At 54.6% G+C, this 18,343-nt stretch overlaps 2 protein-coding genes across 2 annotated transcripts in view; one reads left to right on the top strand and one right to left on the bottom strand.

The window, feature by feature from the left end:
* PLK1 (polo like kinase 1) overlaps positions 1-4,106 on the top strand; it is an 18,704-nt gene extending 14,598 nt beyond the window's left edge. Inside the window, exons 6-10 of the mRNA XM_034988040.1 lie at positions 772-927; positions 2,028-2,105; positions 2,304-2,458; positions 2,560-2,742; positions 2,987-4,106. Coding sequence (XP_034843931.1) covers positions 772-927; positions 2,028-2,105; positions 2,304-2,458; positions 2,560-2,742; positions 2,987-3,193 — 779 coding nt within the window. The 3' untranslated portion in view covers positions 3,194-4,106. The remainder of the gene's footprint in view (positions 1-771; positions 928-2,027; positions 2,106-2,303; positions 2,459-2,559; positions 2,743-2,986) is intronic.
* On the bottom strand, positions 3,576-18,343 carry ERN2 (endoplasmic reticulum to nucleus signaling 2). The gene is made up of 21 exons (XM_034988025.1): positions 18,248-18,343; positions 16,506-16,611; positions 16,126-16,159; positions 15,806-15,878; positions 14,664-14,985; positions 14,319-14,420; positions 13,107-13,371; positions 11,274-11,352; positions 11,039-11,186; positions 10,806-10,927; positions 9,803-9,958; positions 9,372-9,537; positions 7,144-7,228; positions 6,801-6,990; positions 6,621-6,720; positions 6,315-6,517; positions 5,001-5,148; positions 4,783-4,910; positions 4,082-4,205; positions 3,931-3,998; positions 3,576-3,845 (listed from the first exon to the last, which is right to left on the bottom strand). The coding sequence occupies exons 1-21, from the start codon at positions 18,341-18,343 to the stop codon at positions 3,639-3,641; spliced, it is 2,922 nt and encodes a 973-aa protein (XP_034843916.1). The 3' UTR covers positions 3,576-3,638.

Genomic DNA, 18,343 nt, shown 5'->3' with positions numbered 1-18,343 from the left:
CCCAGGCGCTCTCCTTTGTTAGAGTTTTTAAAGCAAATGCCCTACATGGGGCAAATATCTTATTATTTCACATTTCAGTTCTTACCACAGGATAGTTTTTTAAATTGAAAACTCTGATCTTAAAAATATTAGAAGACATATTTCATATTCTACAAGGAGAACTAGCACATGTTGGTGGGGAAAGAAACATTAGAGCATAAAGATAATAAAAATCATCCAGGCTTTTCTAACCCAAATATAACCAATGAGAAAAATCTCAAAGTGTATCTTTTCAGACACTTCGGCCATCTATATAAAACTTGGGGGTAGAAAAAAGAAATCTCATGTTTTCATCAAATGCTTGCTTAATCCATTTTGTTGATGAGCTGTGTACAATTTACCGAGCCCTCCCATTTTCCTGGATTTTAATTCTTGGCCGGGCAGCTCCGAGCTGGTGGAGCCTTCACACTGTCTCCTGGAGTGACTGGTGGTGTCCTGCAGGAGGCCCAGGATTGGGGCAGAGGCCAGAGCATCTGAAGCTCTTTGGTGTGTGTGGCCATGAAGCCTTCCTTAAGGGCTTGGCTTGGCCCTGGAGGTATGAGTATCATGCTGCTGTCACATGAGTGTGGCAGCTGCCGCTCTATACCCATCACTGACTCAGTTTACCCAAAGCAATGGCAGCTAAAATAATTTTTCTCTGGGGAGAGTAGCAGCTGTGGCAGAGGGTCCTGTGCCCCTCCCAGCCTGCTGCCTTTGTGCCCAGCTAGTGACCATGCGTCATCTTCTTCCTAGGCACGGAGAACCCCATGCCCGAGCGGCCCCGGGAAAAAGAGGAGCCAGTGGTCCGGGAGACCAGTGAGGCGGTTGACTGCCACCTGGGCGACATGCTGCAGCAGCTACACAGCGTCAATGCATCCAAGCCCTCAGAGCGGGGGCTGGTGAGGCAAGGTGGGCATGGTAGGGGCCTGGGGATGGGGTTGCCTGCGCACCTGGAGAGGGCGGGGAAGTCTCTGCTGCAGTGTGTCCAGGGCTCGTCCGGGCCCAGTCTCCCAAATACCGTTAGTTCCCGGTTTTCTATAGATTAAAATCCAAATGGGTTAGCCTGGCATTCAAGGCCCCGCCTGTCTTTTTCTGACTCATGTGTTCTGCCTCCCCCAGTGCCCCATCACCCAGCACTTCCGTGAGCCACCTTGTACATCTGCACATGCTCTTTCTGCTGTTCGGTGGGTTCCTGCTTAGTCTTCAAGAGCCTCAGGGCTCTTGCTCATACTGTTCCCTTCTTCTGGAATGTACTTCCTCCAGATATGTGCAGGGCTCACACTCTCCTTCAGATGTCTGCCCCATGAGCATTTCCCTGGCCCCCCACTCCTAGCACTTCTCACCCCCCTGTATTTAAATAAGGGATTATCACATGCACTGAACACAACATTTTTTTTTAAGATTTTATTTATTTGAGAAAGAGCACAAGCGAGGGGAGAGGGAGAGGGAGAAGCAGGCTCCCAGCTGAGCCCTACACGGGGCTTGATACCATGAACCTGAGATCATGACCTGAGCTGTAGTCAGACACTTAACGGACAGAGCAGGCGCCCCTGAACATAACATTTTGATGTATTTGGAATTGTATATATTCTGACAATTTCTTAATCACTCAGAACCAAAAAATTAGATAATCCATCGGCCACTGACTCTCACCATGAGAGAAATAACATTTTGTCCATATTTATGTTGATCAGCCTCTGTCCCTATAACGAGGATGTAAGTTCCATGAAGGCTGGGTTTTATGCCATCGCTCACTGCACCTGTGACAGTGCCTGGCACAAGGTGGGCCTTTGATCAGTGGATGGACTGAATGAACTGGAATTTGTCTGTCCTGCTGCTTGCCAGGGCTTGGTGGTGGCACAGGCCCTGCTTGGCTCTTCCCTGGGGCCCCAGGCCTCTTGACGGAGCCTGGGTGGAGTGCCCAGCAGTCCTCCCTGGCAGGGGCCACCTGAGTGGACCGGAGGGGAAGACTCTGGTGCTGACCAACCATCTGTCTGTTTCTGTCGCAGAGGAGGCTGAGGATCCTGCCTGCATCCCCATCTTCTGGGTCAGCAAGTGGGTGGACTATTCGGACAAGTATGGCCTCGGTAGGTTGCTTCCAGAATGGGTGGTGGCTCAGGTACGGCCCAGTGACCCTTTGAGCCATTCCAGGCTCTTACTTTTTTTGGCTCCTTGGTCCTCTGCTGCCAACAATCTCCTGTCTCCCTCCCAGGCCTCTTACTTCCAGCTCCCAGTGCCCCCCCGCTCCCTTCTCCCCCTTCCTGAGGTCTTCCTCCACCTACCAGGGTACCAGCTATGCGACAACAGCGTGGGGGTGCTCTTCAATGACTCAACACGCCTGATCCTCTACAATGACGGTGACAGCCTGCAGTACATAGAGCGCGATGGCACAGAGTCCTACCTCACCGTGAGCTCCCATCCCAACTCCCTCATGAAGAAGGTGAGCGCCGGCTGGTGGCCGCAGCCTGGTGTTGCCGGGAGGGAGGCATGTACCAGGGGTCCGGCTCCAACTCTGGCCTCCCTCCCTCCCTTTCCATCCAGATCACTCTCCTGAAGTATTTCCGGAACTACATGAGTGAACACTTGCTGAAGGCGGGTGCCAACATCACACCCCGGGAAGGCGATGAGCTCGCCCGGCTACCCTACCTGCGCACCTGGTTTCGCACCCGCAGTGCCATCATCCTGCATCTCAGCAATGGCTGTGTGCAGATCAACTTCTTCCAGGTGAACCAGGGTGGGGAGAGTCGGGGTGGGGTACCTGTACCCATCTGCAGGCCCCTGGAGTGGGGTGGGGAGTGGGAGGCGTGGGACCTGTGCTTGGCATCAGGCAGTAGGAAGAGCGTGAGGCAAGGTGGGATGGGAACCCCTCGTCAGCTGCAGTGTCTCCCCTCTGTTCCCCGGCATGCGCTAGCAGCTGGGACCTTCAGACCAATGGTAACTGTCCGTCTTCCCCCCGCTTCCCTCCTAGGACCATACCAAACTCATCCTGTGCCCGCTGATGGCAGCCGTGACCTACATCGACGAGAGGCGGGACTTCCGCACGTACCGCCTGAGCCTGCTGGAGGAGTACGGTTGCTCCAAGGAGCTGGCCAGCCGGCTCCGCTACGCCCGCACCATGGTGGACAAGCTGCTGAGCTCCCGCTCGGCTGCCAACCGTCTCAAGGCCTCCTCGTAGGCCTTCCTCCCCTCCGGACTGGCACCCCTTCTCACCCCCACAGCACCTTGGCCCGCACTGGTTAGCAACCCTCGTGCCGTTTTCTAGAATGTGTCCCCGGCCCTGGGGGCTGGGGAGAGCTCCACATCCTTGCTGGTGGGGGTCGCCGTGTTAAGTTATTTTTGTACATGTTCGGGTGTGGGTTCTACGGTCTCTTGCCCTTCCCCCTCAGCCCCACCATATGCATTGTACAGAATACCGCTCTTGAATCTGGGACTGCCCTTTCCTTGCCTTTATATACATTAAACATGTGAATCTTCTATTTCTTCTGTAGTCCCTGAGGGTGCCTGGCTTCTGGGCTCTGGGTGCGTCTTTGCTCCAGAAGCCCCAGGCTGCTGAGACTTGGCCAGTCTTTTCTGTCGTTGAGGCCGGCCTCAGCCACGGGCCCACCCCTTGGCTGGTGGCCTCAGCTCCCGGCTGGGCATGGCTCCCTGGCCCTGGAGGCTGGCGGGTAGTAGGGCAGGAAGAGGCTCTCGGAAGCACAGTGCCTCATGGCGCCGTGTGTGTGGACCAGCAGTCGCGGGAAGCGGGCTGTGAAGTACTGGACGAAGCTGTCGGGGACGTGGCCGAGCACCTGCCGGACTTCCATCGGGAGCTCCCTGTAGTGGTGTTTCTGGAGGGAGGTAGAGAGAGAGCCCCCGCTCAGCCGTGACCGGGCTGCCCCGTGATCCAGGCCCCGTGCAAACCCTAGAGCACACCTTATTCCTCATAGCACGGAGCAGGTCTCGAACTGACGTCCCCTTATACGTCCGGAACCGTCTCAGATCTGTGGGCAGGAAACTCCTTGGCAAGGCTGCCTCTGCTGGATTCCCCTCCGTCCGGCGGACCCACCCCAAGGCTGGCCTCTACCTGTCTGCAGCGGCACAGAGATGTGCTTGTGCCAGTCGCCCCGGACCACCGCGGAGCCCCCCGCCTCCAGCGCTGTCACCAGGGGCCCTTGCTCAGACTCCTTCTCCAGCCAGTCACTGACGTCCTAGGACCCCACAGAGCTCTTGAGCCTCATGAGCAGTTTCAGAGGCCACAAGGCCCAGAAGTGCCGTATGGCTTGGGGGAGCCAAACGGCAAAAGCTTCTTGGTTTAGGACAAGGATTGTTGCCCCTCAAGTACAGCTTCCCGGTGCCATGTCTCCATGTTACCTGCCAGGTCTTCATCAACCTGTGAGGTAAGTACTGTTGTCCCCATTTTACAGATGAGCAAACAGACTCAGAGGCACCAAGTCCCTTGCTCAAGGTCACACAAGTGGGATGGGCTATCTGGGCACCGTTGTAACATGAAGCGACAACTAGGGTTGAATGGCATGGGGGCGTGTGTCACCCGGGGGTGGGGTGGGGGCAGGATGGAGGCTGGGGCTGGGAAATCTGGTAGTGAGCAGAACGTGGAGCGCCAGCCCGGCAACGTCTAGGCGTCTAGGCCAGAGCTTGGTTCAGAGAAGGAGCTGGGCTTTCTGGAACAGAGAGACAAGTCTCTCCCCAGCCACTCTGGCTTCCCCTTATTACTCGGCGCCCAAACTTGGGACTTATTTAGGGCCATCCCCAAGATTTCCCTCTGACCTGGAAGAACTGGAGCTGCTTTGCTCTGCTCCAGAAGAAGGGGTGGGCTAGCACCTGGTGAGCCGAGGGGCGGGCCTGCGGCAGGGGGCTCAGCATGGCTTCCACCAGGTTCCTGGCAACCACCTTATCTGTAGGGGCAAACGGGAGGGATGGCTTCAGGCCCACCGAGCCCCATGCCCTGCTTCCTCCCTTCTCTGCCAGGCCCTGTCCCCCCTCACCATGGGCCTCTTCCTCCAGGTGAGTCAGGCTGGGAGTCCCTGCAAGGATGTTTGCCTGGCGATAAAGACTTTCTCCAAACGGGTGGCTGCCGCCAGAAAGCACATAGTAGAACACACAGCCAGCAGAGAAGATGTCCACTGCTCTTGTCTGGGGGCCAGAGAGACCAACATAAGGAGGCAGTCCCTGCTTCCGGGAAGCCTGCCCGGGTCAATTCTCCTGTGGGCTGATACGGTAGCCAGGGCTTTGGTTCAGACTAGAACTCAAGGATGCTTCCTGAGCGCCATCTCCTCGACCTGAGACCTCCACCCCTCTGCACCACTGGAAGGGGCCCGTGGTTTTCATCCAAAATCTTGGCCCTCCTGAGCTGCTAGTGCAGGTGTGCAAGCTGCATTCCTCCAGGCCTAGCAGGTAACAGAGGTGAGTGAGGCCGGCCGGGCTGGAGGGACTGAAGCGGCGGTGAGACCGTATGATCTCCAGGGGACTCTCCTGGGTGGCAGAGCTTTGATTTTCCAAGAGGATCCAGAAATCAAGGTTGCTATGTGAAATTTCCCAAAAGTTAAAATGCTGGCTACTAATTAAAATCTGTCCAATCTCATAACATCAGATCCTTTAGTCCTTGCGCCTCCGGGTGGCCACTTCCTGCTTTCTCTTGATTTAGGCATGGCTTTGCCTAGCGACTAACCTTTCCTATTACTCTCATCTGTGCACATGACTTCATCTTCCACCCACACACTGACAACTCAAATCCATAATCCTGGGGTCTCAGACTCAAGTGTCTCTGGGGGTCAGACCCTGCTCTGGGCTTCAACTGTATTCGATCCTCTGGTGCTCCCTAAACCCTCTACATCCGTGATTCTCCCTGGCTACATATTAGAATCACCTGGAGCCCGGCTCTGGGCTAGTCTGGTCAGAATCACTGGATGTGGGGCCTGGGCATCTGACTCTCAAGTTTGCCAGTGATTCTGCAGCACAGTGCAGATTGAAACCCCTTTTCTAGGTCAGGATTTTGTAACCCTGGTACTATTGACATTTGGGGCCGGATTATTGTCATGGGGGGCTGTCCTGTGCATTGTAGGATGTTTAGCAGCATCCCAGGCCTCTACCCACCAGATGCCGGTTGCAAACCCCGATTCCCCAGCTAGCTGTGATGACCAAAAATGTCTCTAGACAGTGCCCAGTGTCCCCTGGGCAGTGTAATAGTCCCAGGTTGAGAGCCACTGCTCTAGGTAAGAAGGGATGAACTATGCCACTTTAAAGATGAAGAAACAGGCTTGGCCGCAGCAGGAGAGGCACCGGGCCAGGGAAGGACTCACAGGACTGTCAGAGGGCAGGAGCTGTAGGAGCTCGGGCGCCATCCAGCCTTCCGTGCCGGGGATGCCCGAGCAGAGGCTGAAGCTGCAGCGGCCAGCAGGCAGCTTCTTGCAGAGGCCGAAGTCTGAGAGCACCACCCTGCCTCGGCCGTCAGGGCCATCAGGTCCCGCGATAAGGACGTTGGCTGGCTTCAGGTCCCGGTGCACTGAGAGCAGAGCAGAGCTGAGTGCAGCGGTGGGGAATGGGGAAGGCGGGGCTGGGGTGGGGGGGGAGTGGGGGCTGGAGCGGAGGGCGGGGCCGGATACTACCTATGTGTAAGGAATGCAGGTGCGCCAGGCCACACATCAGCTGCTGCAGCGCCATGGAGGGCTCCAGGCCCCAGCGCTCCAGCTCTGGGTTTTCCACGTACTGAAGAGGTGGGGGACAGTGTCACTGTGCAACCTGGGACCCCCACCACCACCCCACTGCCCCTCTGAGCTCTGGCTCACCTCTTGCAAGGAGGCCTGGCAGAGCTCCAGGGCTATATAGTGGAACTGGGGTGCCTGCTCGGTGCAAAAGTAGCGGAGCACATTGGGGTGCCTGTCTGACTCCTGCAGCAGCTGGACCTCCCTCCGGACCAGGCCGAAGCATTCACGGAGCAGCCGCTTCACAGCCACTGCCCGCCCCTCCAACTGGCCCCTGGGGGGGTGTGGTTCAGAGAGGGAAGACGATGGAAAAAGTTCCTTCCTGCACCCGCCTCGGCGAGCCTTTGAAGAATGGCCCCCCGAAGGACAGCGGCCCAAAGTGCCGTGAAAGCCACATCTCCAGCCCAGCTTCTGGCTACCTACTCACCGGAAAACGAACGTCCCGCCTGCCCCGCGGCCCAGCACATCCTTGGGGTTGAAGGAAATCTTGCCCACCACGGTAAGCTGCTCAGCTGAGGGGAGGGGGGCGGGCACAGTCTCAGGGAGCCTCTGCTCAGTCCAGACCCGCCACCGCCTCAACCTGTCTCTGGACTCCCACCCTCCATGCCCAGCCTGGGCCTGCCACTTCCTCTTTGTGTGTCCTTGGCAAGTGACTTAAACCCCTATGCCCTCGGCTTTCTCATCTGTAAAGCGGGACCCATGTTGATGATCCCACACAGCATCACTGTGGATTAAATGAATGTGTGGAAGGAGATAGATAATCCTGCTAGATTATCTTCCTTATGCTTCCTCTTCTGGCATTTTCTGCCCAGATTTCTTTCTTTACTTCCTCTGCCATTCTCCCCACCTCCACCTTTTATAATAAACCCTTTTCATTGATGAACTGGCTTCAAATAGGAAGGTGTGCTTGGCAGTGGACAGCATGGTGAGGGTGAGAGCAGTCCTAGGAAAGACCGCCCCCCTCCCCAGATGGGAGGGGGCAGCAATGGGCATTTGGATGCAAACCTGTTCCAGAGTTTGTTCTAGGGTAGCAGGAGCCCCTGGAATGCCTTGGTTTCCTATTAAGAAGGATGGGGTTGGCTCAGGCGGGCAGAGGTCGATAGACTTGGACAGTTACTGCTCTTCCCTTTGGGTAGCTTGTGAGACATCCCTCACAGTGACCCAGGCATGTCTGGCCAGGCTGTGCCCTGCTCAGCTCCGAGGGACACCATTCATACAGCTAAATGTACATGGTACCCCAAGAGTTGTGCAGTGCGATGGCCCCGAGAACGCTCTACTCAGGAAGGGCTGCCCACTTCAGTCTCTGCAATTAGCTCTAGGAAAAGCAAATGAGAATCCACATCAAGACCAGTGAGAAAAGTACCAAGCTGCCCCTCAGCTTTGCTCTGGATTATTTTAGTAAAAATTCACTCTCATCTGTTGGCAAGATGCAGGCAGTAACCTAGATTTGTGTACCCTGGCCTCTCAGGAGTGGCTGGGCTCAGGGCCTGGAAGCACAGGTGGGAGTGGGCCCATTTCTGGCAGCTCAGAAGGCAGGGATAGAGTTGCTGGGCTCTGATGGACTCTGGTGGTGAGGGGTAAATGAAGGACAATGGCAAGAAGAACCACATGGTGCTTTGATGAGAGCCATCCTGGGAAAAGAGGGAGTCTGTCCTGTCTGGGGAAAGATCCAGCTCAAGTCTGAAGACCCCAGGAGATGAGCGTTTCAGGGTGCAGTGGGTATTATGTGGACCCACCCAGAGCCAGTAAAGTGACAAGCACTGCAATACCTCGGGGCTCAGTCACCTTCTCAGGTGCAGTGGGCACTTTCTAGAAGAGCCAGCCCCTCAGGAAGGTGGGCTTCTCTGTCTCAGCAGAGGCAGGGTGAACACAGAGTGAATGCTGGGAGCAGCACTGAAGTATCAGGCCAAGAGTGGGGCGGACTTTGGTCTGAGTTAAGGGGACAGTGGCATGAGGCAGTGGTTTGAGTGGAGACCAGGAGGGGCCAGTAACAGCCCATGCAAAGGACTGAGGTCAGTTTGGCCCAGAGCCAAAGGCAGGAGAAGTAGCCTGGACTGACCAATAAAAGCATGAGAAAGTTCCCCTGAGGCCTCCCACAGACACCAGGGAAGCTTGAAAGGGCTAGTTTATAGGATCTAATTGACAAAAGAGAAATGTTTAAAAATAAAAAGTCCTAAAGAGAGAAACAAAAAAACAAAATGACACCTAGGTAATTTACTAGTTCTGTTACCAAATATGATGTTAAACTAACACAGATATTATTAACATCACCTAAGACTGATTTAATAATAATGACGCTGGTAACGTCTCATAATGAGGTGATACAATGAGGTGGGTGTTGTTATTCCCATTTGACAGATGAGAAAAATCGAAGCTCAGAGGAGGAAGGAAACCTGTCAAAGTGAACAGCTAGTGAAGTTAGATCTGTACCCAGTTCTGTCTGCACCCAAGAGTCCTTGAAAGTAATGATAAACAATGATGGCAGACATTTCTAGAGTGCTTAACTCCATAGGAAGCTGTAAATCCTCTCTTAACTCAGGCTTAAGCACCGTACTGTACTATAGTGACTTCTAATAAACCAACTTTGAAGCTAAACCTGCTCACTCTTTTCTCTGTCCCTGCCTGACTCTGTCTTTCTTGTTCACTTAAGCTTACCTTCTGGGTCTTCAACTGGCTGGGCTTGCTCTGAGGGGCTTGGAAGGCCCTTCTGGCCCTGGGGGGTGGCCCCTGATGGTAGGGGCTGAGCATTCTGTGAGATGTGAGGAGGATCTGCAGGTGCCAAGAGGGTCTGCTGCTGCTTCTCCACCAGCTGCCTCTGTTGCTGAAATACAGGGCCCAAGAGGGCTCAGCCCTGGCCAGGTCCTGCCCCATGAGGGGCCCAGCAGTGGTGCCTGAGACAGCCTGGCACTGGACCATGAACATACAGAACACAGTAGCAGGGGCTCGGGGAGCTGCTGGGAGAACGGCAGGCAGCAGAATCAGAGCTGGGTGAGGGAGAGAGCTGCTGAGTGGCCTTGGAGAGGAGGGGCAGTGTCCCCCCAAGGAAGACCCTAAGACGGACCTGAGGTCAGGGGCCATAGGCTTACCTGCCTCATTAGGAAGATAATCCACCCTCCCAGGAGGACAGCAGTGAGGCTAGCTACCAACAGGTCTTGGGGTCCCAGCCCTGGATAGAAGTCCGGGGTTTTCTCTTCTGGATGCAGCTCCAGGTTCCAAGGTTTCTCATGGCTCAGGCTCAGGAGCTGAGAACAAAGGAACTTTCACTCTTAGCACACTGTGGAACCCCTAACCCTTCTCCATCACCCAGTACAAGCCTGCTGGGCTTAGCTAAAGGGGCAGTGAATGATTTAGTCCACATGGTGGGAAACACGGTGTTCTCCGTGGTGCTGAAATATCATGGTGTCCCAGGAGTGTGGTCTTCCAAACCTAGCTGATGACCAGCATCTCTTGAGGGGGGAAGGGAGGGGTGGCATCACTAAAAAATATAGATATTCTTGGGAAATCAGCAAAAAATTCAGATATCCATCTCCAGTTCAGTGGGGCCTGAGTGGGCTCCCAGGTGACTCTGATGAGCAACCAGATTTGAGAATTACTGCTTCGGGTCAGGGCTGGGTTTTTTTGTTTTGTTTTGTTTTGTTTGTTTTTTAAAGATTTAGTTATTTATTTGAAAGAGAAAGAGAGTGGAGGGGGTGGGTAGGGGCAGGGGGAGAGGGAGCAAATCATGGCTGTTCTAACCTTGAACCACTAGTGATTCTTGCCCAACCCTCTCCCAGGAGAGCTTGCTTTTATAGTTTTTCTGTTTACATTTTCTAACCTGATAAATATTTTGTAATTTTTACACTGAAGTAGAATTAAAACTGTGATCCTATTACACAATTTAGATAACAAATATCCTTTGACACATCTAATATGCTTCTGGCAATAACAACATATATGTATGTTTTTCTTCCAGGAAATTGTGTGATATCAATTGACCCACCCCCAGATGTTATTCCTAGAAGCCTGAGGGAAAGGTCCAACAGCTGCCCTCCCGACCTGCCAAGTCTCCTCCCCGCCTCCCCCCATGCCCTCTGCCCTTCTAGCACTGACCTCCAGGAAGAGGGCTGGGGCCTGTGTGTTCTCTGAGAGTCTGTTCTCAGCAGTCCCACTCTGTGGGGTGGGATGCGCCCTCAGCATGGTGGTGTGCAGGACTGGGGGTGGCTCATGGTGTCCTAAGGCGCAGAGCAAACGTCAGCTGGCTGAAGGTGACCTCAGCCTTCCAGCTCAGAAGCGGGGCTCATGGGCCCTTCATCTACTCCAAATTTGAGCTAGAAGAATCTCACCAATGAGCAGCCACTGGCTAGGAAGGGCTACGCTGCCTGAGGGGTATCTGACAGCAGTGCTAGGTGAGCCCTCTCGCTCTCCTGAGACTTGGAGTGTCACTTCTTCTGTGGTGGGGCCATCCATGGGGGCCAGGGTCAGTCCACGAGGCTATGGCAGAAGATAGAAAGTCATGAGTGTGGGAGCTCCTCTCCTGCCCCATCCCCTCTTTCCAGCCCCTCAGAGACCCCTTCTCACCACTAGGGCCACCCCTGTGTGAATCAGTGCTTTAGAAACATAGAATCCAGTTTCATCCTTCCCCACATACAGTGTCATCCTAGTGAGGGAGAAGAAAAAGGGGAGAAGGGTAAGTGATGGTGGTGGGTAGTTTCAGTTACCACTGGACCTGTGTCTTTGTATTGTCCCCTCCCACATTGACTCTGGGCTTAGCCATGTGACTTGCTTTGGAGAATGAGACAATAACAAATGTGACATAAGCAGAGGCTTGAGAAGTGCTCGGCTAGCCTTCTGGGGCATGAGAGACCTCATTTGACACCTCCTAGGCCAAATAGTCCACCAACTATGATAGAGTTGAAAGAGGTCATCCTAGACTATCCAGACTCAGCCAAGCCACCAGACTGCCCGGATCAGAAAACCACCCAGCTGACCCACAGAATCTTGAAAAATAACAAGTGTTCATTGTTTTTAAGCTCTAAGTTTTGGGAGTGCTTTGTTAGGCAGCAAAAGCTAACGGATACAAACAAACTCTAGAGTCATGATTTCTAAATCTGTGTCTAGCCCAAACCTCTTTCAAGAGCTCAGTTTTCTAAATCTGAACTTGTCACTTCATTCCTTAACTCCTCTTCCTCATCCCCTTCCTCCTCTAGTGCTCCCTACCTCTGCAAACGACAGCACCCATGTGCTTCTAGAAACCTGAGCACTTGCTCACAAACCTTGATTCCTTGCCCACAATCACCAAACTCCCTGATCACCAAATTCTTTCTGTTTTTCCCTCTTCATATCTCTTACTTTCCACTTATTTCCATTTCTAACATTTCCACCCTAGTCCAAAGGGTCTTCATCTCATGCCTGAACTAATGCAGTATTCTGTGTGTGGGCACTTCCTCGCTATACCACTCTATGATATTCTCCACACTGCAGCCAGGGTTGTTCTTTCTAAAATGAAAAGATAATCAAATCACTTCTTTGCTTAAAACCCTCCAATGACTTTTCCTTAGCCTTAGGAGAAAATGTCCAAACCATTTCGATGATCCTACAAGATTCCTGCTTAACACTCTCAGACCTTATTCCCTGTTCAAATCTGTGCTCCAGCCTTATTTAATTTCTGTTCCCTGGCTGCCATGTTCTCTCTCTCTTGCTTCCTATTCATCCTTCAGGTTTCAATTTAGATGTCCTTTCCTCCAGGAAGCTTCCCATGACTGCCTCCTGCCCTCAGTCTCAATTTAGGTGCCCTTCCTATACATTCCCATCAAAAATATATACTTCCCTTTTATCATTCTCTATCATACCCTATTATAATTGCCCTCTTACACTCTTGTCTCCCCCACTAGACTCCAAGATCTCTGTAGGTAGGAACACGGGCTGTATTATTGTACTTCCAGAGCCTGACAGGCGGCTGGTACACAGTAAGTGCTCAATTAATATTTGTGTAATGAATTGAATGAATGGATAATCCCTGATTTTCCCATTCTGTCTCTTTGTTCCCTAAGATGGGGACTCTAGAGCATTCAGTACTGTTAAGGAAGGGTAAGAGTTCGTCTTTAACAGTCAATAAGGCACAGCACCTGCCAAGCAGAACAAGCACCATCCACCCGTACACTGGAGTGGAGACCCAGAGGTCCCCTGTATGCCATATTTTACCCTAGAGTTGCCGAACAGCAGGGCTATCCAAAAGGTCCTGGGGGCACTGCAGGGGGCAGGAGGTGCTAGGCACTGGGCATTTGCCAATCAGTTTGGCAAATAACCAGTTTGAAATATTTTGGCCCCTTGTTCAGCTGTATTGGTGTGTCATGCTTGAACATCACATCCACCCAGACGGCTCCTCCCCAGTCCCCAGGGATGGGCACCTACAGAAGCTGAGTATCCAAGGCAGAGAAGTCGGTAGCTGTGTCCTGGGGACCTGAGGCAGGCAGTCGGATGTGGCCCCAGCGGAGGGCAAGGAAATGCAGGGTGTCCCGAGCCAGCGTGAGATGGGGTAGCTGGCGCAGGCTGTCCTGGTGCCAAGTGTAGACCCCCATCACTGGCATGCCCAAGTCCTGTGTCCACAGCACCACCCCGCTTCCCGGGTCCACGGTGAGCAGCAGGCCCATCCCGCAGGATGCCAGGTGGCTCATGTCTGTGAGAAAGATGGATGGGGAGGTGTGGGCAAGGAGCTCGGACCTGAGGCATCTCAGCATCTTGGGGGGTGGGGGGAGCTGCTCGGAGGGTAGATCATCAGGGGGGCCACTCAGGTGTGTGGGGGTCAGGTGAGATCCCCTGAAGGGTTAGGAGAACATGGGAAGCTCAGACAGAGTGCACCAGGTTACTTTGATCTGTCAGGGGATCAATCAGGGTCAACCCAGGAGCTGTGTAGGATGTGGGGGTCAGTCAGGGTCATCCAGAGGTGACTTAGGTGTGTGACTCAGTCCAGGTCACTTGAGAGAGGTCACTTAGGATGTGGGGTAGTTAGCCGTGGTCTGATTGATGTCACCCAGGAGAGGTCAATCAGGGTGGCCTGGAGGCATGTGGGTCACTTGGGAGTCATGTAGAGTGTGAAGAGGGTGAGTCAAGGGTCCTGGGGGTGTCGGCTGTGATGTGTCAGGGTTACTTGCATGGGTTCTCATGCAAAACGATGAAGTCAGGGTATGAGGGGTGGCTTAGGGGCCCCTGTAAGGTCATTCAGGCAGTTGGGACGTGGGACGGTCATAATATCAAGGGGGTGGTCAGAATTACCTGGGGGAGGTTAATCTTGGGGGAGGCCACTTAGGGTCATCTCTCAGGGGTCGTTCAGCTTTGGGGGTCAGTTAGGACCTGTGAGGACCCATCAGAGTGTTCGAGGGTTGCTTGGGGTCACTAGGACAAGGGTTACCTGGCTCAGCTCCTTTGGAATATGGAGGAGTGAGGATGTTAAAGACAGCTTGGGGTAAAGGAGGGTCTGGCTGAGGGTTGAGGGGGTTCACTTAGGGTCATCCACCAAGGGTGTGTCATTCAGAACGTGGTGAGGCTTGCTCATGGATGCCACTCAGGATTCCCTGAGCTGGAGACCTTGCTCGAAGGCTGGAGCCAGGGAAAGGCGGCACTCACATTTCCCAGGCAAGCCTTCCATGGGGGGCGCTGAGTAGCGGCGGTAGGTGGTGTTCCACAACAGGGCTGGGGCCTTGGGGTCATGCATGGTGACCGTGTACTCTGCAGATGGCCAGAAGCAGGGTTACCAGGGATGCCCGTGTGATACTCCTCCCACCCCCACGCCAGGGAGTGTCATTGGTACCCCCGTCCTGAAGCCCACAATCTGTGTCACAGTCTGTCTGGGTCGCTGCTGTCTCTTCAGCTCCTTGCCTAGTGCTCAGGGCAATGTTTGCAGACCGACAGATTGACTGGCCTGGATGCAAGTTGGAAACAATTGCAGGGAGCCACTGGGGCCTGACTCACGCGTTCGGCCGATGTAGAGGCGGGGGGTAGAGGGACCCTCTGTGGTCAATGTCATCTGCGTCTTTCCTGACTCAGGGTCCACCACAAACCAGGCATCCTGCTTCCGGCCTGTGGAGGTGGGAAGTGGGCCAGCCCTCGAGATGGCCTGGGATAGGGTGTGCTCCCTGCTGTCCTGTGCCCAGCTGGCCCCACCATGATGAGATCCCTGTCCCTGCTGGACTTGGACCCGCAGGCTGGAGAGATGCTCACCCGTGTAGAAGACGCCATCAGAGCTGCGACACGGGGAGGCGTGAACCAGCTCGGGGATGGTGAAGGGCAGCCTCTGAGAAGGAACATTTCCAGGAAGGAGGAAGAGCAGAAAAACGCATACAACCTGCTCACTAGGTGCAATTAGTATCATTTTCATTTCCCAGAGAGGGTCAGTAACTCGGCTGTTGTCACACAGCTTGCTTCCGATGGCACAAAGTCCTAACAAACATTCCACCTCATTCCCTGTGACAAATCCAGAGTGTTGTTCAATACCCCCCTTGGAGTCCCGCTGTGGAAGACAAACACCTTCTCTCCCCCCATGCATGCCCCTTTGCGCACTGGCCTTGCCCTGTCTCCGTTGCCCTTGTTGCTACCACGTGGACAAGCCCAGGCTCTCCTGATGAGGATGAGGGATGGCTGGCCCGGTTGTCCCTCTCAGAAGCCCGCCAACCACCAACCAACTTTCAGAAAGACAGCCGTCCAGCTGACCAGCAGCTGAACACAGACTCTGGAGCAAGCTCAGCCAAGACCACCCAGCTGAGTCCAGCCTAAATTGGCATTCCACAAAATGGTGAGTTAAATCAACTGCTGGTGTTTTTAAGCCATTGAGTTTCAGGGTGACTATTTGGCAAAAGCCAACTGATGGAGGCTTCCCCCTTGAGGCCCCCAGTGTTCTGAAGAAGCCCTGTGATGCCCTCAGGGGCCTGTCCGCTCTGCAGACGGCTCAAACCACCACCCCACCACCTCCTTTCACAGGTGCCTCAGGACAGCCTTCCCATAATGCGCTCCGAGCCCCCTGCGGGACCCTCAGACGCCAACCGTGCAGCCCCCTCCACGCTCCAGCTAACAGAAGCCTGGGCCCTCTCCCACCCCAAACACTGTAAGAAACACACCATTAATCCCTGTTGTTTCTGGGTCCCCAAGATGTACAGGCTGCCGTCAGCTGGGTCTGAGAGAAAGGCTGTCCTGTGGGGCAGAGGGGAACAGGGGGAGGGTTAGGCTCACACCCCCGGGGTTCATGGAGGCCCAGGTTCCCTCCGTCTGCCCAGCTAGTAGCAGCCCACCCTTGCGGGAGGCACCACAGAGCTCCACAGCCAATCTCTCCCCTTCCTTCCAACACGCCCCCACCCCCACCCCACCCAACTCCCTCCAGACAACCCTGGCTTCCCATCTCCCAGACGCCCCCTCCTTCAAAGACCACAGGTTCACTTACTCAGTGACATACATTGGCCCTTGGATGATGGGATCTGTGGGCACAGGGACATGGAGCGTGAGTAACCTCCTCCCGACTCCCCGCTGAGAAGCCTAGCTCATCGTCATTGTGTGCTTAGTTGTGCCGGACACCGAGCCAAACATTCATCGTGCATGTAATTTAATCCTCCCAAGAACTCCGTGAAGTAGGGTCATCACCCTTGGCCCCATTTTACAGGTAAGGACATGGAGGCTCAGAGAGGTGAAGTGGCTTTCCCAAGGCCACCCAACTGGGAAGTGGTGCAGCTACCTGCAGACATCGGCTCATTGGATTCTAGATTCCAGGCTCTTATCTTCTACGTCACATGTCCAAGAAAGAACGAGGGATCGCCCCTTGCTCACCATCCTTCAGCGTCCACTTCAAGTCCCCTGTCTGCTTGCTCAGTGCGTGGAGACTTCCATCCAGGGTGGACACTAGCAGGAGGCTCTCTGGCCTGAGGGCCTGGACCTGAAGTGGGAAACAAAGTCACCTCCTCCAAGGAGCCTGGGCCCATCCCTTGTCCTCATTCCATGCAGGGCTAGATGTGACTCCCCTTCTCGCAGAAGGGAACAGACAAAGAAGGAAGCATGATTGGGGAAGCGGCTGGCTCCGCCTGTTGATCTCCTTGACCCTAGACAGGGGTGACAGTGGGAGCTGGGGGACTCTCTAAAGTCCCTCCTTTTCCCCTCCCCTCAATTCTTTCTGGTTTTCTAGAGAAGACTGAGGGCTTTACAAGAGGACTTCACAGCCTCCTAATGAGATTGGTGCTCTTGTCTCCAGCATTGTCCAAATGAGGGAGAGAGACTAAGGCTCACACAGGGTAGGTAATTAGCCTAAAACCACGCAGAATGGGAACCTGAACCACCATGTCTCTGATTCCAGCGCCTGGTCCCATACTCACTTGCCACGCTGTCTGACTCTCTTGGAGTGACCCCTTCTGCCTCCCCAGCCCAGCCCAGCTGATTTTGGTGCCAGGCTCCAGGGGTCCTCTGGACCAAGGCTCGGGGGCGGCCAAGGGAGGGAGGGCTGGAGCTGCCCTTGCATCGGGCCCCTGCTGGGCTAACTCACCTGCTCTAGCCCCTCCTTGAGCAAACAGGATGAGGCTGAGCACCCAGCAGGAACCCTGACATCCGGGTGGCCCAGCCACACCCCTGCAAAAACCACATCCTGCTCCAGGACCCTCAGGTTTGGAGCTGAGCCAATGGTTTTGGTGGCGAGTCAGAAAACTGCCTCCTAGCCCCTCTCTTTTCGCAGCCTGTTTTGTGGGCTGAGAAGAAGCTGCAGACGGGTTGCCCACAGTTGAGGTGGCTTGACCATCATCATGTCTACACATTTGTTTTTAATTAGCTACCCATTTTAAAAATTGGAAATACTTCCATTTTTAAAAATCGAGATTTACAATTTTTCTCATTTCTATTTTTTCTCATTTTTCTGGAAACAGCTGCTCTGGCCACCCTGGGCTCACATTCCTACTTGGCAACCATGGGTGGACCCAGAGCTGGATGCAGGGCAGGTGAATGGCATGGACTGCCAACCCTCCATGATCCCATTAGCTGTTCTGGGGGCTCCAGGCTGAACGAGTTGATTCTAGCCTGGGCGCCTTTGCCTTCTCCCTGCATTTCTGTAAAACTGGACTCTTAGCTCCTGGCAAGGCTGGACCCGATCCCCACACCCCCTACTTATTTATCCCAGAGGTTTTGAACCCAGGGTCCAGGCGTGGGTAGGGAGACTGGCGGTGAACCACCTGAATTTTCTCGACAGAGGACACTTAAGTGGACCCTATGTCCCCGCCGAGGATCCCAGGACTTTTAGGAGCCCTACCCAGTCCAGACCCTTCTCTCCACCTGCGTCCCCACGCTGCAGGAGGGGGCGCCGTTCTGTGCCCTTCCACGCTGGCACATGTCTCCAGCTAGGTGTTCGTGGGGGCAACTGGCAACCCCCTAAACCTAGGAGGCTTTTCCTGGCCAGGGTCTAATTTGGGGCCCTCTGGACCGGAAGAGAGCAAGGCGCCCCCTGTGGCCGCGCCCCCTCCCCTCCCCTCCCCCCGCCCCCGCCCCGCCCGGGGCCCAGACCTTGGAGGTCCCGCAGCCGCCCCACGTCTCACCTGTGGCCCTGGCGTCCTGAGCAGCGCCGCGAGCTGGAGCAGGAACCCGAGGCGGAGCGGGAGCCACGGGCCGCACCCCCGGGCCGCGCTTGCCAT

The sequence above is a fragment of the Mirounga leonina genome, unplaced genomic scaffold (genome assembly GCF_011800145.1).
Source record: "Mirounga leonina isolate KUSES-001 unplaced genomic scaffold, KU_Mleo_1.0 Mir_448, whole genome shotgun sequence".
Classification (NCBI taxonomy): Eukaryota; Metazoa; Chordata; class Mammalia; order Carnivora; family Phocidae; genus Mirounga; species Mirounga leonina.
The sequence above is the reverse complement of the archived record's forward strand: the minus strand, read 5'-3'. Positions and strand labels throughout refer to the sequence as shown.

Bases quoted from the DNA above. Each gene is read 5' to 3' on its own strand.
- ERN2 (XM_034988025.1), bottom strand. From the start codon at position 18,343: ATGGCAAGCGCGGCCCGGGGGTGCGGCCCGTGGCTCCCGCTCCGCCTC. The intron at 13,372-14,318 runs GTGAGTGCCGCC...TCTTTCTCACAG, and splicing joins GGAAGGCTTGCCTGGGAAAT to ACATGAGCCACCTGGCATCC. The intron at 10,928-11,038 runs GTGAGATTCTTC...TCTGCGCCTTAG, and splicing joins TAGCCAGTGGCTGCTCATTG to GACACCATGAGCCACCCCCA.